This window comes from Aptenodytes patagonicus, chromosome 7 (assembly GCF_965638725.1).
Source record: "Aptenodytes patagonicus chromosome 7, bAptPat1.pri.cur, whole genome shotgun sequence".
NCBI classification, from domain to species: domain Eukaryota; kingdom Metazoa; phylum Chordata; class Aves; order Sphenisciformes; family Spheniscidae; genus Aptenodytes; species Aptenodytes patagonicus.
In genome coordinates, this window is record NC_134955.1 from 16,092,725 (window position 1) to 16,110,500 (window position 17,776).

Consider the following 17,776-nt stretch of genomic DNA (forward strand, 5'->3'; position numbering starts at 1 on the left):
AAGAGTGCACACTTACAAGAACACATTCAGTACAAGTTTCCAACAGTGCCTCCCACCTCACATAGCAATACTCCTTCTCATGAGAGGCAACTAGTCCGATCTGTCCACGCAACAGTTTAACCATCTGTTGAGGTGCCTGGAAGGTCATTCATCAACACCAGAGAGTCATTCTCCATAAATATCTGATCACTTCCAAACGAACTGTGGTTGACTCTTCTTCAAACATCGGCCAAATTAAGAAGCTGTCATAGGACTTTTGTCTAATACGCAACACAGATGGACTCGTGGATTTCTTAGGTTTACTCCCTTTTCCCACTTATGTGGCATTTGTTACAAGCTACTGAGATTCAGACCAAGGCTGGACACAAAGAAAAGCAAGTAATTATGATTCAATTCCTGTAAATCTTTGTTCATGCAAACGTTCCTTATTTCCATAAGGAGGCATCTTGATAGTCATATACTACTTTTATGAAGTATACAGTGCAATAACTTACAAGAACATGGTAAATTTCCATCAGCGATGCTCAACAGTGCTGAGTTTCATGCTTTGAAAACAGGGAATAAAAACTATTTCATTCAATAATTTATTTCCTGCTCTCAAAGGTAAATTGTCAGACAATAATATTTTCCAATTCAGCTAGGTACTGACTTCAACCAGTTTTGAGGTACATAAACATTTCTACAGTCTGTAGAGCCACTGAACTAAATAAGGGATTAGCTCTCAGAGAAGCCCTCTGAGAAGATATTCAAGCATACAGAGTCTTCAAAGTCAAATCAATAGAATGCAAGCAACTGCTGGCCATACTTGTTTCTTTAAATCTGTATCAAGTGCAAAACTCTGAGCATTTACAGTACGTCAGCAATTACGTTCAGATAAAGAGACATTTAAATACAGTTTTAGTTATTTGTACCTTAAAGGGACTTTAAGCCCTAAATTATTATTTATTCCATAGTAATTCAAATAGACTACAGCAGCATTATACACTACAAAAAGTCTATGGTACAGTAAAAGTGAGTCTCTCTTCCAGATTATTTACAGTCTTACAAGTTCAGCTTTTCAAATCAAGTTAACTTGCCTTTGACCCTTGCAAGATGTAACTGTGGTTGTAAATTTATTCTTGCTGTAACTCTGAAGAATAAGAAGGAAGACCCAAGGCTCTACATTTAGCCTGGAAGCTTTAGAAAATGTACCACAGGTCTGGAAAATTATAAGTACAACCAAGTCTTCTCCCATGCTACCTCTAAGGCCTTGACGGTGGAAAAGAAAAGAGAAATTCACAAATTGGCCAAGTCCATGGCCAATTAGATGCATCCAATTTATCTTTCAGACTCTTTAATATTTATGCTCATAAGCATAAAGCATTAGGCAGGTAAGGTGGAAGAACTGCCCCTGGTGCTTAACTGTAAAGTTTAAGAGCCACCTATTGTTTCCTGTGCAGTGTATATATACTCAAATACAAAATAGAATGCAAAACAGTATATAACTGCAAACCTGGTGTTTCTGGAAAAAAAAAAAAAAGAAAAAGAAAAAGCACATTTGGGGAAAACCAGGATCATTTACATTTGTGATGTTTCCACCTCAGACGTATCTTGCTAACTTGCAACAGTGAGAATCTTTCCTTTGAGCTACCCTTTCTCAGGTCAGCTATTATTTTAGCAGTTCTTCACTGGGATTTCTTTTTATTTCAGTACAGGGTCATCCAGGAAAAAGTGGCATCTCTAACACATTAAAAACTAAAAAAATCTTCTTATGAAGGCAAAGCTAGAACAACATACAAGTCTATGACACTGGGAGATCGTGATCGTCAAAGATGACAGCAAAGAGAAAGGCTAAGCATTATCACAACCATGAAGGTTACAGATCGTGCTGTATTATATCAAAGGCAGTAACAGAAGCAGCACAATTTCAATGCTGTCCTACATATACATCTGGCTAGTACTGCTAATTACTGCAGCTAATACCACTTTTTACTGTACGTAAAAGAATACCATTTTTTACACAATCATGTTTTGTCAAATCATGCTTTTCTAGTAATGAGATTTTGGTGCAGTGTTGATTCACATCAAAACATTATATAATACACAAACAAGGAGGAAAAGTGAGATGCATATTCTCGTTATTTCTCCTAGTACTCAACCCAAGAGAAAAGGAGGACTTAAACATATATACATGAACATCACACACACACTTGGTGAAAGCACCAAGATATTTGCCAAGTCTCAGATGCATTATCAGGCCATTATGGTTTACAAAGTCACTGAGCACCTATGTGTTTAAACTACAATAGTTGTCTAAGTACACTTGTCAGCCTGCGGGAAACACAAGGAAATAACTGAACATCTACTGAACCTTTTGCATATAAGGCAAATAACCTTGTCTGAGAAGTTGATGGAACTAATCAGAAGTTTTATTTTCAGAAATGGCTTTCGGGACCTTCAGTGTCCCACCTTCCTGACAACTTCAGGATAATACCACTTTTTAAAAGTGCCAGTAGGCTCTAACCAGTAAAAGGCCGAGCAAAAGGCCGCTATTTAAATACTTAAAGACCCTAAACTCACAGTCTTAAATGTCAATACTGGGCCTTTTGCTACACTGGGACCTATGACTTCCAGAGCTTTTTAAATAATGAGTCTGTAGGTTTGGTGTATCATTTGAATGTGTTGTGTCAGCAGATATTCCTAATACCGGAACTGCTAATCCTAACATTGCAATGTGGAAGATGCTACCAGCAAAATATAAAGGTTATCATTCTGTCAGTCTTCTTCGGTGTGAAATGATTAACATTCAGAGAAATTCACGTCATAGGAACCTTCCAGGGTGGCCATAAATATTGATACTGGAGTTATAAATAAACAGGAAGAGCGTGACAGAATTTAAGATGCTGTCATGCTTTGACTGACTGTGGCACTAACTAAAGCAGTTAATGCTGCCTGTGACACCCATGTGATCTCAGAGTTCCAGCTCCGCGGCAGTATAATCTGTCACAAAGGGCCTGAAGAACAGAACAAATATTTATCTCTTTGCCTTTAGTTTCACAAACAGAATTTCTGTTTGAAAGATACAGTTGACTCATTACCACATCCCCTCAACCTAAACTATTTAAAACGAAGAAATGTCACTTCAAGGGATGGGTAAAAGATGCTCTCCGCTGTACTCACAGCTTACTTTGCTTGTCCGATTCTGTCCCGCTGTAAGGCAATTCTTTCCAACGCCCTCAAACTCAGCAGCACATCAGACACAAACAGTGTTTCCCCCCAATTTATCTTTGCCTTCATATGACAGTGTTTTAGAAGGCTTGTTTCCCACACCTATGTAGCTCTCAGGAGCAAACAATTAATAAGAAGGCAAAGTTCTCCTTTTTTGACTCATTACAAGTAAGGATATAACATTCCTAGCAGTAGAGTTAGTGTATTTTTTTCCACAGTAGACCCAGTTGGCTATGGATGTGCATACATGTGGGAGTTTTCCCGAACACACCAGTCTGTTTACAGATGGTTTGAACAGAAAGCCTTCATACATTTTAGAAAGATATTTAGTCTAATCCAGCAAAAGCAATTTCCAAATGTAAAGGTAATTAGCCTCTTAACAGAAAAACAATGTGTATAAACCAGGTGAAAACAGAAGGAAAAGCCTCTTGGAGACCTTTTAGCAAAGGTAAAATACACACAAGTGTCACTCATGGACAATCACCACTAGTGAAAATCACCATAGGTGATCCCCAAATGGTGTAAATGACAACAACGATGAGGCTACCACTCAGCTAGACACAGTGAGGATGTCAAGGCTGGATGAGACTCCATCCAGGGCCTATCTGCACCAGACCTGAGCATTTTTCAGAGGAGCACTAGCTGACACTTTAATAGGAAAATTAAATAGGATAGTCTGTAAATAATGATTCGGTATCATTTCAGCTGAAACAGTGTTCCAAACAAATTATCAAGAAGCAGCTAAAAAGCTTCCACAGTGCTTTGCTGCAACATAGCCCTATAGTCTTAATTTTTTCATTTCCTGCTTTAACTGGTTTCCATTGAAACTGCTTGCTATATTAAGTTTCTAAATATTAGGATAAGGATTGCAAAATGGATAAACAATTAATTTTAGCCTGAGGCCTTTGTTAAATTTTCTGCAATGCATCTGATGTATTTCAATATGTACAGTGGACCTAATCCAAAGTGTACTTGCATGAATGGGTATATTTCCATCAGCGTCAACAGAGTTTGGAAATAAAGTCTTATATCAAACAGTAAGTGAGCTGCAAAAATAAAGTAAGCTTTCTCATAGAAATCCAGCCTGAGTGACCTCACCTTATAATGAGAAGAGGCTTCCCGAGTCTTTCCTTTTTTTTTTTTTCTTAGTTAATCAAGAAGTATGTCTGTTTCTTCTTGGGGAACATTCATTTAAGTAGCATTCTTTAAAAATATGTTTCAGTAGATCTTTCAAAGCCAACCTCCCCAAAGACACTAGTGGAAATTCTTTGTCAAAGCTAAATTATTTGCCATTTTATTGCAATGACAAAAGCCTGCTTTAATCCTCTTTAGACATCACTCATTTTTGGAAAAGAAAAGCCAAGCCTATTAAAAATACACTTTTTCCTTTCCAAAAAGCACTCAGTGACATACTTGATTCAATCTCTACTCAAGACTGTACCTAAAATCCTTATGATACTAGTGGGATTCTGGATATGCTTCACCATTATCCTGAATGAGGTTATTTTTCAGAATGCAAGCCTGACTAGACACACGGGTAACATATTTTGCTCTCCATCAAGGTATAAATGTGGATAAGAGGCAGTACATACATACTGTCATTTCTAGCATTCAGAAATACGTTGCAGAGTCACTTTCTTTACTGAGGCCAAAGAATACATAGTCATAGCATTACTTCTTTGAATCCTCTATTTTTATGACATTTTGACAGTACCTGTGGGCGGATGGTGTTATTTCCTTTTCCAACATTGTGAACAATCCCAGAGATGCAGAGCGGACCAGCAAATCCAAGCAAGTCAGCCAGAATACGGAACGTGCTACTGAGAAGTAAGGGTCTTCCAAAAGCACAGCAGAGAGCACGCCAAATTGATCTCGATCCTTGTGGAGATGATGACCTTTTGCTCTGTTCAGAATAAAAAAAAAAAATTAGTAAGGATTATGTTATGTATTAACCTCAGGTCTGATAAATTATTGGTATTTCGACCCCTCCTTTAATTCATTGACAACCAGTTGCAATCTTTGAGCTAGAAAAGCACAGGAACTACAATTAATGTTTCATTTGTTTTTATAGAGTCAAAACAAAGCATTAATTTGTACTCTCCTCCACATCACAAAAAGAACCATTATTTCTTTCCTACCCTTAATAGGGATCAAATAAGTGTGTTGTTTGCGGCTTGCTGGGGGAGAAAGAAAAAAAAAAAAAGAGGGAGGGAACTGACAGGTTTTGTGTTCCTGTGAACATAGAGACTGGAAACCTACACTCTTTTTAGACAGAATGCAAAAGACTTCTCTTAAAATCCTGAATACACTCAGCTCCCACCAGGGAGTCAAGCAGAATTTGAGCTGAGGTAGTTTCAGCCCTGAATTCTCCTACAGACAAACTGTAACTGAAATAACATGGGAAAAATAGTCCTGTGAGGCCTCATTAATGTTGACCCTACAATTGAATGATTCCAGGGTCTTATTAGGAAGAATGATAACGGGGTTCAGTGAATACAATCCATAATTACTTTCCACATCAAAATAGAGGCCATATGGATTTTACATGCACTTAACCAGTAATGTGTTTGACATGCACGTTTAGGTAGAGAAATTTCATTATTTGTACGAGGTACAACCAAGTATGTGATCTCTTTGTATATGGAAAGCTATGCTAATGGATACTTCATTTGCATCATGTCTGTTTATATAATCTTATATCATGCTCACAGCATAAAAAGTAATGAAGAACGTAAGCACTGAGTAAGCAAACAGACATAACTCTATGCTTTGCATACCTTCTGTGCTTCAAAGGCCTCATTAAGGCGAATGTAATTGGTCAGAGCTCTCATAGCAATGGGAAGCTTGCCTATGGTTTTCAAGTCTATTGGCTTTTTATGGGCAGTCTTGATGAATGTATTCATCCACCAGTATGTTCCTTTGGATAACAGATTCACAAACGGCTGTAGGAATCGAACGCCAAGGTCCTGGAGATCCTCAGGAGGTTTAACTTCTTTAGGAGTTTTGAAAAAAACATACCTCTGAAATTCAGAAAAATACCAAAAGAATCACGCATAGAAAATAAAAGTCCGCAAAGAATAGATAAGAGATAAAGGACATAGCAGATAATCAATGAATCAGGCTTGGTTTCTCAAAAGTACTCAAGGAATTCAGGCATTCAAATTCAACCAATACAGCAATCCAGTTTCCTCGGTACTGGGGAAAATCAGAGACATCCAGTCTAGAAATAAATCAGCCTAAACATTCACTATTACTTTGTTTATGGGGTACAAATTTGCATACTTGTAGGAAAAACCCCTCACATTTCAAGTAGTACAGCCCCAGCCTCTCGCTCTGAGTTCCAGACCGCACAACATGGGACATACTAGCTTAGGCACAGCCCCGAGGCTATCACAGTGATTCACCTTCCATACCATACCGCCTCACATTCAGTTAGCTCAGAACATGGAGCTACCTCTGCTATCCTGAATGGGTCTGGGAAACCACTGAACTGGAGAGTGCATATGGCACTAACAAATGTTTTCATTGGCTTAAACGTCGAAAGAGCAAGGTTAGACTGCTGATGATTTCCTGTTGTCAAGACAAAACTTTTTCAGACATCGCTCATTTTTGGGAATGAAAAGCGAAGCCTCTTAAAAATACACCTTTCCTTTCTGAAAAGTCCCCAATCACATATTTCATTCAATCTCTACTCATGACTGTACCTAAAGCCTATTAATCTTAGTAGGATTTCTGGCTATGCTTCACTGCTATCTTTTCTCCAACCATAGTTGGAGAAATAATTCACAGATCCTAGAAAAAATGGTGATGGGGTTGGGAAAGGCCAACTAGAGGAACAATGGGAACAGCGAAAGGAAAGGAGAAGGTACAGTTGGGATTGAAAGTCAAACAAGTCAATCTTCTGTCTTCTGGAAGAAGATGGAGGAAGGCAGGAGAAAAAAGGTGAGGCCAATGGCTGCTGTTTCTGCTGCATAAAGGCCTCACCCCTTACTTTCATTTTCTACCCCACCCCCTGCCTCGCCCCTCCTCCCCCTCAGCAGTGGCCAGCTCTCCATGCATCCCAATCCCTTCCTTCAGCAGCTACAGCAACAAGCCTGGTTCTCCAAACTCTGCCACAGACGTAATAGGCAGTAAAAAATCCATAGTGCTGGCTAATTCATTTTATGCATCAATGACATCCTTTAATAATGAAATCCAAACAAACAGAACATAGAAAAAGATGACAATAGTCAGTGACCATTTTTTATTCTTCCTTGTGGCCTATAATTCCACAGTGACTAAATCTCATTTAATTATGCAGTTCTATTATGAGCAGGTTTATGAGCAAGTCTCTCCGATATCACATTTGAATTTCACTTTTCCCGCAAACCAATCCTCTGTTTTTCATCTACGAGATAAATACTGAACATCCAGCATTGAGGTTTTTATTACTCTTTCTTTCAAAAATGTTACTGAAAAGTCTGCTTTTAGACATATTTTTGTCCTAAGTTATCAAATAAACACACAGACACACAAAATCCCCCAAGAAAACCACAAAAGACCAAATATGTGACAGATGCAACTCACATTGCTGAATGCATTACTAGAAAGAGTTCACATACTAATGTGAGGGAAGGAGCAAGAAAATTTACATGGAAAAGTTTCTTTCCCTCCTGAGACTAAGTTTAATCTGTGCACACAGTTAAGTGAGGGACAGGTGGTGGGAAGAACTTTGGCATTTATCTATCCAGCAGTCTCCAAAGCCATCTCCCAGTTTGGATTATGACTGCAGACACCACAGAGGAAAAAAAAATAATATATATAGCTGGGAGGCTAGATAGCAACCCCAGTTGCCCCAATAAATCACTTATTGTGATTGTCTCCTGGAAAATAAGAGATGTTATTTGTGTGTCTAAGACATTCTCTGATAGAGCAGACAATTCCTTTCACCCAGTCCTTCCTCGCATCAGGAATACTTGTTTCTGATGACTGAAACCGTGAATCATAATAGACATTTTTAAAACAAAACTTGAACAGATGAAATTCATCTTAATTTAGCTACAATGAAATCTGGCATCTTTTCAAATTGTGGATTCATCTGGCCTAATAAAGTTGGGTTAACATTTGATTCTCAAAAATATTTCTATTTCTAAGTGGACTTTTCTCTCTCCTTTAGAAATGCATTTCACAGTAAGTACCCAGGAAGAGGAATAAAGAAAAAAACCAAAACCAAAACACAGGAGGAGACTATTATGATACTAACTTACCCTCACCCTGATGACATTGATTTCTACAGCTAGTAGCATTCCATATAGAACAACCAGGAGTCCTGTGAGGCAAAATCGAAGCTGAGAAAATCCAACCCCATTATCACAGAACTTTACAAATTTGATGGTTTTAGTTATGAAAGCTAAAGTCCAGTAGAATAGCAATGCTGTAGGGGGAAAAAAAAAGTTAATCAGCTCCACAGTTGCAAAAATATACAATAGCCGTATTGAATATTCATTCAGAAAGAATGCAACAAGAATGCATAAAACCAGAGAGTGGCCTTTGTCATGTCAAAACAGAAGCCTAACAATTCCACAAACATGAAAATATTAAGATAAAGTTAGTTCCAAATTCCTTTCCTATTAGATTTAGTGTTATCTGGAAAGTTTCACAAAGTGAAGTCTGCTGAAGGAAATTTCCATCTGTTGTAAACATGTGTCCATATGATGAGTTCAAGGGAGGGAGTTGCCCCACAAGCAAAGGTGGCCATGACTGATGCTCTTCAAATTTGGTTAATGCTACAAGACTGCTATGAATTTGGCTTGAAGGAAAATTCATCTCATTCCCCCTGCAGATCTCTAGGATGTAGGCAGGAACAGATATTAAAATATTTTCTCCAAACTGCTGCTGCTCTATTGTTCAACACAAATTCCATATATTTAATTTATAATGCAGATACATAGGCATATCAAGGAAGGATGTCCTGGCATTTGTAGAACAAAGCTTTAACTTTTTAGAGTTCTACTGAACTTCTTGTCTAGAAGTGCTACTGTCAGTTACAGATAAATAATCCCCGCAATAAGCTCTGGTGATTTGAAAAACACACTCCATACCATTCACCACACCATAAAACAGCTCCTGTTCCCCATTCTTAAGGAAATACCTTCTAGGGTTATGTTCTTTTACATGAATCTTTCACTGCTGCTGTATCTGCCATGGTGCAACAGCTGGAAGGCACTCTAACTGCCAAGGAAAACATGGATATGCTTTCTGAGTGTCTTGCTGCAACACCAGAGAGTCTTCAACCAAGACATTAGCAACTGCAAGTCTAACTTACAAATATGGATAATCACCAGGAACTCACACAAACTTCAAAGAATTTGTGACGTTCCAGCTACCTTGAGGCACCCTAGAAAGCCCTATGGAGATGTACTGTGGGGCTACCCTTTCCAAGCAAAACTAAATTCAACACGGAGAGGCTGTACGGGATTTGGGGCTGCCAATCCTGCTTCCATGGAAATCAATTTCAAAACTCTCATTTAAATGAAGACAGTAAATGGAACAGTACAGGAGCACTGGGCGTTAGGACATTTGCCACGAGAGTCTATCTTCCTCCAAAATTAATAGGCCAGTTTGTAAGAAGAAAGCACTAACAGGTCAGGTATTTCAGCACTGTATTTTAGTGGCTGATGCAGTTGCAGAGAGGATTTAAGAGACATACTTATAGAATCCCTCTTATAAAACCATAGCCTTCTTACGTGAGGCTTCCTACCATCTTCCCAATTTATACTGCATCAAATCTAATCTCCTCATCCTGCTTCAGACTGTTTCCTACCTTTGAGGCACTATTCCTTCCTATTTGCGATGTGCCTGACTAAAATCTCACTTAATCCAAGAATACACTCCACATGGTTCTACTCCAAACCACCTTTATCTGTTAATCCCTGTGTTTTGTCTCATTCTTCTTACAATGGGCTGAGAATGCATCCTTCTCAGATTAAAGAGGATTTACACAAACATAGCACACTGAAAATCTGCACCAGCAGAGGACACCTGAAAACACAACCAACCCAACTGGTATCTATGTAGAGCTCTTGGAAGAAGAAATAAGAACTAGCAGAGCCATTCTCCTATTTAGGATTTAAATAAGGGTCTATATGACCTTTTTTATTATTATTATTTTATTAGAACATTCATTTATCTTTTATCTAAGAAGTATTAGAAAATGCCAAACGCAACGTTCTCAGGTGATAACTGACCTCCCACTGTCATACCTCCTAGAAGCAGTTGAATTTATTTAGCTTCTCACTTTTGAATACAAGTGTATATAATCTAATCTGGCAGATGTTCACAGGCCCCTCAAGATAAGGCTCCTTGGAAAATATAGTTATGGCTCTTTCTTTTAAGCTGTGTTTTTATCACCTGGCTGGTGAGTGCATGTTGGCTGAGAGTTTCTAGAAATTATCACGAAGAACTTCCACTGGCCTGAACTGCCTAGTGATCAGACCATAGAGGCATGCTTTCATTTACTTGATCGCTTTAGATATATTCTAGATGCCCACAGCCTAAAGGACCTCGCTTTTCTTGGGCTTTGTAAGCTACCTCAACCCACAACACCAGGGTGTAGATTCTCACCTGGGGCCAGACCACTGAAAATTAAGCAATGTAGAACTCAAACTGTTCTACACCTTTATTGGATTAAGCCCAAGATCTGAAAAATCATGCACTTAACTGGATGGGATTTAATTAACTAACCTGTGTCTGTTTGGAGAGAAATTTTGTGTACTAAGCAATTAGCATTATTTTATATGATAACAGGAAGTTCCATTTTAAACAATAAACTAATTTCAAGGTAATTAACTACAATGTCAAGGTACAAGAAATTTAAATTAGAAAACTAGATTACTGTCAAGAATGGTAAGGCAGTCCTATAATTACGATTGGTTAAAAAAAAGACAATTTTCTTACATCAAAAAATTCATGTGTTCCCATACTACTATCCCTTTCAGATTAAAAACTCAAAGTCCTATTGTTAGTTCATAATTTTCTCCTGCTGTTTAATTTCTGACGTTTGCTGATCTATAAAACAAATAAATACTAACTTTAAAAAAAAGTGCAATCAGATGCTACATATTACAATTACATGTTTTGAACATCGAGAAAGCTAGCAGATTTTCCAGTTCAGTATGAAAACTATTCTAAAATGTGTCCTGCTAAACTGTACAACTGTTACGCATCCATTCTGTGCAAAGAGCACCAAAATTAGCATTATTACGAGAGTCCCTTGGTAAACAGCGCTACAGTGGAAAAGCTTTGTTTGTTGAAATATAATTACAGGTCAAAACCATACAGAGAAAGACAGATTCAGACCAAACTGTTCCAATAGTTTGGACACTCAACTGGCATCCTGGACTCAATCATTAGCTTCAGAGAATAAATATTCCAAACCTTATCAACTTTTTTTGATAAGAGGTAGTAAGAATGACTACTTCAAAATATCCAACAGCCTGGGCATAAAGCTGAAAGGCAGGCTCAGTACAGGAACTTTGCGTCCCTGTCTTGCTTACCCCAAGGGAATGTGCTAGTCCCCAGGTTTGTTATGGTATCTGCTTCTTGAAGAACTACAAATCGACTTGGTTTCTTTAAGGTACAAAGTGAAAAAGATTTAAAAAAAGAAATAATCTCAAAGTTTCACAGGATTGGAAAACTTTATCCTGTTCAGAATTAATGAACAGACCCTTAAGGGTCTTCTGCACTGCATCAGTGAGAGTTTCCCCACTGGATTTAGTAACTTTTGGGTAAGGCTCTGTTAGCCTTTGCTTTATACGGCTGCCAACTCTTTGCAAGTGTAGGCATTGATCCTGCAGCTGAGACAGACGATGCCCTGCAGTTAGGTGGAACTTCACTGATGCTCAGAAGCAGCAGCAGATGCCACCTCAGATCATTTACTTTGTGCGTGTAGTATTAGATCTCTATAACATTTTACTAACAGAGAACCCTCTGTCGGTTTCCTTTCTCATACACTCAGCAAAAAGTTTATCACCAGCTTTTCCTCATGGTTCCCATTTACCTCAGTTGTATTAAGCTCTAAAAGAAAGCTGCTTCTTGGCCGCAGGGCACTCTAGGGGGTTGATAACTGAGCATAGGTATAATTTAGCTACCTCATACTGGCTAATTTGCATAAAGTTATTATCACCTAGTCCCAGTTGTCAATACAGAGTAGCTGCAATTAACATTGAAAGATGACAACCCTCACACTTAGGTAACAATAAATTTATGCAGTCAAGAATAAAGGATGGAGACTTCCAGAAATGTCTGTCTTAGGTTCTCTCACAAACACAGGACAATGAAAAGAAAAACAAAACAAAAAATAAAAGAAAAATCAAAGACCCTCAGCTTGTGAAGACTTTGGATTAAAATCAAGACCAACTAAGTGGGAAAGACTGTGCTAGTTTGACTTTTTGACTTTCTTTTTTGCCTCAGCTATTAAGATTAGATTTTCTAAAGGAGTCTGTTCCTCAGAAATTCTTGCAAAATGAAAATTCACAATTATTAACTTTAGTATTAATAACACTTACTTAAGTGTTGGTATTCATTGGTGTAACTGTTTATTATTCAAATATTGTCCAGAGCTTATCCAGCATCCACACTCTAAAATACTGAACAAAATTATCATAAGAGAAATCTCTAGAGAAGGGATTATGCAAAAATGGGTAATCAACTACCAGCTGTAAATTTATGCTACATGTCAATGATTTAACAGCAGAAATGTGGTAGCAACACTAAATTATTAAACACTGCATTATACATCTGAAATAACAAAAAACACCCAACCCAAGAAAATCAGTGCTTGCTTTCCATAGGTGACTAACAGCCAGCAATGCTTTCCTGAGACATAACATCTAGTCCTGTCAGAAGGCATTAAATAGACTGTGTTGACTTATTAAAAAACTAAATGACCCCACCTGGTTATAAAAGACAAAAAAGAACCTACTTAACAGAAGAGTACAAGAAGAAAAGCAGTCCCAAATGAGAAGACATAAAGGTTGCCAAGCCTGGATAGAATCTGAAGTTTTTGAAGAGGAATTTTTTTTTTTTTTTTTTTACAGGAGTTACAGGCTCCTTCTGCAGAAGAGGATGTTTGCTTACCACAACATGCAGTTCAAAATAATCTCTAATATTTAAAAGCATTCTCAAATCCAGTTGTTACTGACTTTTTACCACCTGACAAAAACCAGAACAGAACTTTGATATACAGAGCTACAATGACACTAGACAAACCTTAGCAGGATCCATTAATACAAAAAACCAGCTCAAACAAAATTTGATGAGCCAGGACCACCAAAGAAATAACAGCTAACAGGATGACTAAACATGTAGACATCCACAGTCTGCAATCTACTTAAACAGTAGAGAACACATCACCAACTGCATGACTGTCAGCAGTAATGGATTTTCTACAGTTAGCTACAGTTTATTTACAATCTTGCAGAAAATATATAGTATACCAGGTATTTCTTATACATAGCGTTTTCCATCCAAAAGGTCTTAAAGCAGTTTACAAAGGAAGTTTTAGGAACAGGAAGCAAGAACAAGCAGGCAAAGTTATATATCCAGGGTCATACTGGAAGTCAGTGATGTCATTCATTTCCCTTGACTCCCTGCATATTTCAACAGACCACACACACGAAGATGGCTTTAATCTTACATCATGCTTCAATGCAACATGCTGACAAGCAGGGGGATTGGGATAGCTTTTAGAGGTAAGAGTTTGATGTGCTACTTTTCCCACAAAACCAGTTTTTCCTAGAGAAGCCTTTGGCCCACTGGATCCCTCAGAACATCATACAGAATACTATTAGAAGTTAAAAGCATTGAAAACAATGAACTGTTTCAAGAAAACTCAGAACTGAGTCTGGCAATGGCAACCAGCAGACCAGAATATAGGTGTAGCTTTATCCATACAAGCTAGCACCAAGACTGCAACGACCTGTCACAGAATGAACAGACACACAGCACCACAAGCACATTTCCAAGTCTTGTAAGTTGTGAGACGTACCGATTAACAGCTTCGGGAAATTGGATGTTTCAATATTATGGTAATAGACAACTGATGTGATGGCTGCCAAGAATGCCATCCCAGCCGGCATGTACAGGTGTAAATGGCGCGATTCTGAAACCCTTAAAAAGAAAAAAGTGAACAACTATTAAAATCAAACCCTCTTAGGTATTTAAATGTTTCCCTTTTAATTTAAGAATTGTATCCTGTACCCAACCTGACGTAGGATTTTCTAGAATGAGTTATGGACGTAAAGCGCTCTGATTTTCAATTGGATTTATGCTCCAATTAAATCACATAGCTGGATTTCAAATTCCTCTCCTGTGCTGAAAATGAAACGCATGTACTCCTATTTCCTACTGAAATCAATGGGAACATTGTTTAAATTAGGATAAGCAGCTCAGCTCCAAAATGAGAAAAGTTAATTTAAGCTAAACTAGTTCAGGAGCTGTCCATCAAAATACGTAGGTAAGACCAAGTGACAGCACAGTTTAAGATTTTTTTACAGAAACCTTTTGTGGAAACGTTTCATTTTCTTTTTCCAGTTTGGGAGAAGGAACAGCACCACAGCATGGGAATTACTTACAGTGAGCTCTGTTTTCAGTGACTGCAAGCCAAGAAACAAAACCTACAACACAATCGTATACCCTTAAGTTTTGTCCCATAAAGCGAAACTCTCCTGACACCGCTTCAGGTAACAGTGGAGGGGGTCCTCCAACTACAGCCCTTTGCGAATATGGGAATTGTTGGGCAATGTTGTTGGTTTGTGCAGAGGTGGGTAGAATCATGTTTTCCCCTTTCTCCTCCTACTTGCCATCTTCTCGTCCTCTCCTTTTCTTTCTTTCACAAAAGTAATGGGGTGTCCTGTGCTGTCAAGAGGTACAATTTCCTCTGTCTCCAAACCAACTCCAGGAAAAGAGGCACCAAGAGAAAGTCTTCAGGACACAAACACTCAGGGACATTCACACCTTGTCCTCTGAACCTCATGGAAAATAAATTAGCATCTCTGGATTTGTTCTTGCTGCAGCAAAAGCTACCTTTGTGTAGTTTGGAGAGACAAAAGGGGCTGTGCTGTCAGGGAGCTGGAGATCTTCACAGGATGTCGCATGTCAGAGCAGAACATCCCAAATGTCTAAGAGATCCATAGGAGCTCAGGAGGACCACTTCCTGCACCTGTACTAGGAAAGGAAAGCCATCCCTCACATGGACATTGCGGAGAACTCTGCAGAGCTGGCTGGAGCCATGCTGACAACCTGTGGCATAAACACTTAACTCCTCTTGTTGACAATGAGTTGTATGCGTATACAGAAAAATGAGAAAAGATTCTCCAGTCTCTGAATTCCTAGCAATGCCAGGTTTTTTGTACATCAGGGCTGAATTCTCAGCAAGGAAAAAACCAAGCAACAGGAACAAATTTCTTCAGACAGCCTAAGCTTCAGTAGGTAACACTGCAGGAGTGGGAGGGTTTTTTTAAATTTATTTATTTCACAGACAGAAGTTGCTGGAGTTTCCCCTATGTAACCGTATCTCCAATAGGCCGCATCTATTGCTGAGGCGTCAAAGCCTTTGGCACCCAATTGCTGTCAAAAGGACTTACTGACACGATCCATTTTGGTCTTAGAAAGCTGATGAGTCTCAAAATCTGCTTTTATTCGCTAGAGCAATGGCTAGCCTGCTGAGTGCTCGGGAGGCACGATTGTGGGTTGGCACTCCCCCATTAAAGCTAGGAGCTTTGATTCTCATCAGGTGACGCTTATTACTTAACAGCAGCATTCTGAGTCAAGTTAAATAGCAAACATAATGAGGGGGATTGGTAAAGAGCAAAATAAAACAGAAAACTCAAAGCAGGAGATTTTGTTCTGAGCATCCCACACCCTGAAAACTCTGAATAAGCATGAGAAAAATTCCTTTTTAAAAAGACTGGCATTGAGAAACATCCTATTTATATATATTTAAGAGAAGTCATAATAATAATGATGATATCAGCTTCTACAGCAGAATATTGCAGTGCCTTTTACACTGGTTGGTGCATAGTTGTTATATAGACAGCTAAACAGAGAGGTTTTGTTCTATTAAATGAGGAGCTTCAACTTTATAATCCTTGGGTTGCAAATTCATAATAGTTATGAAAATCAGACCTTTCTTCAGAGGAAGATGATCGTAGTCATTGTTACACAACATTAGCTTTTTTCATGATAAATCACTCTCCTGTACCACTTGTTTCACTCGGAATAATTTTTCCCCACAGATTACTGTTTATAGACATCCTAAGTTGAATAACAGATGATGGATCAGCTCATATAGTGTGAGCTGCTCTGCTCAACGTAACAGATCAGATGTACTGCACAAACATCAAAAGAAACTCTATGGGGTGTGAGATAAGGCCAGTAGATCCACTCCTTTTATTAAGATGACCAGAACTCAGTTTGCGGGGGAATGGTATGACCTACTGTGCCTATGGGAGCTCTGCCTGAGTAAGGACTGTGGGACTGGGTCCTTGGACATAAAGTATATCATGAAAATGTCACCATCTGCTTGAATTGTTAGGATTTATCTATGATTACTCTTTAGAAAGATAGTATCATTAAGCTGAACTAAAAATGATTAAGGACAGTTGTGCATGTGTACATAACTTGGCAAGGTCCGTGGAATTTCTGGTACAAGGGCAGTATGTTAATCACCAAGAACACAGATTACATGTTTATAACCACAAGGAATATGGTCTAGATGAGAATTTAGACAGGGGGAAAATACCTACCCTGAAACCTTTAAAATGCTCAGTGCTATCAGGAGAAGGTAGACACACACTTACCCATCAGACACTATGCCCTCTGCAATTTCACACACCAGCACAAACAAGAGGATAAAAGTCAGTATCCAGCGTAAATTGTGGCCAGGAAAATGAAGCCATGTGCTATGATGTATATGTACTTTGGAACTCTGACTTCCCCATCCTAAACAGGAAAACAGAATTATAAAGAGCTTACTTAACAACAAGAGTGACATACAAAGCTTCTGCATACAGAAAAGCATATACTTAAACTAGTGTACAAAAGTTGACGCAACAGTGTTGTTAAGCATGCATGTACTATATCAGAACTGTGTTCTTATCACTTCATACAGAATAAAATCAACAACACAGACAGGACACAGCCTTAAATTCCTATACCTCTAACAACTTACTATCAAGTAATTACATGCATTAAACATTTTTCAAATACATTAACAGTTTAAATGAACAACAAACGAACATTCTGACAAATATGCACAAACACTATAACACATACACTATTTTTTGTTCCCTTAATGCATTTAATTAAAGAATTTACACCTTATCTTACAATTTTTTTAAATTAACTCATTCTCTTGATCTAGATAAAAATTAGCAATGCTGAGAAAAGCCAGATAAACACAGATTATCCTGAGCAGTTCTTCAGCTGAACCCGTTTTAACAGTGGTGCTGTTATTTCAGCACCAGAACTTTTATGATCAACAGAAGTGAGCGTTAAGCCACACAGCTCATGCCACGGCGATCTAGAGGCC

General features: G+C 38.3%; 1 protein-coding gene across 6 annotated transcripts in view; it reads right to left on the reverse strand.

The window, feature by feature from the left end:
• Positions 1 to 17,776, reverse strand: part of ABCC8 (ATP binding cassette subfamily C member 8) — an 83,792-nt gene that overhangs the window by 65,008 nt on the left and 1,008 nt on the right. For all 6 annotated transcript variants that reach the window (XM_076344089.1, XM_076344090.1, XM_076344094.1 and 3 more), the window contains exons 2-6: positions 17,046 to 17,187; positions 14,234 to 14,355; positions 8,454 to 8,620; positions 5,985 to 6,227; positions 4,922 to 5,110 (exon numbers count right to left, since the gene is read on the reverse strand). In XM_076344089.1, coding sequence (XP_076200204.1) covers positions 4,922 to 5,110; positions 5,985 to 6,227; positions 8,454 to 8,620; positions 14,234 to 14,355; positions 17,046 to 17,187 — 863 coding nt within the window. The remainder of the gene's footprint in view (positions 1 to 4,921; positions 5,111 to 5,984; positions 6,228 to 8,453; positions 8,621 to 14,233; positions 14,356 to 17,045; positions 17,188 to 17,776) is intronic.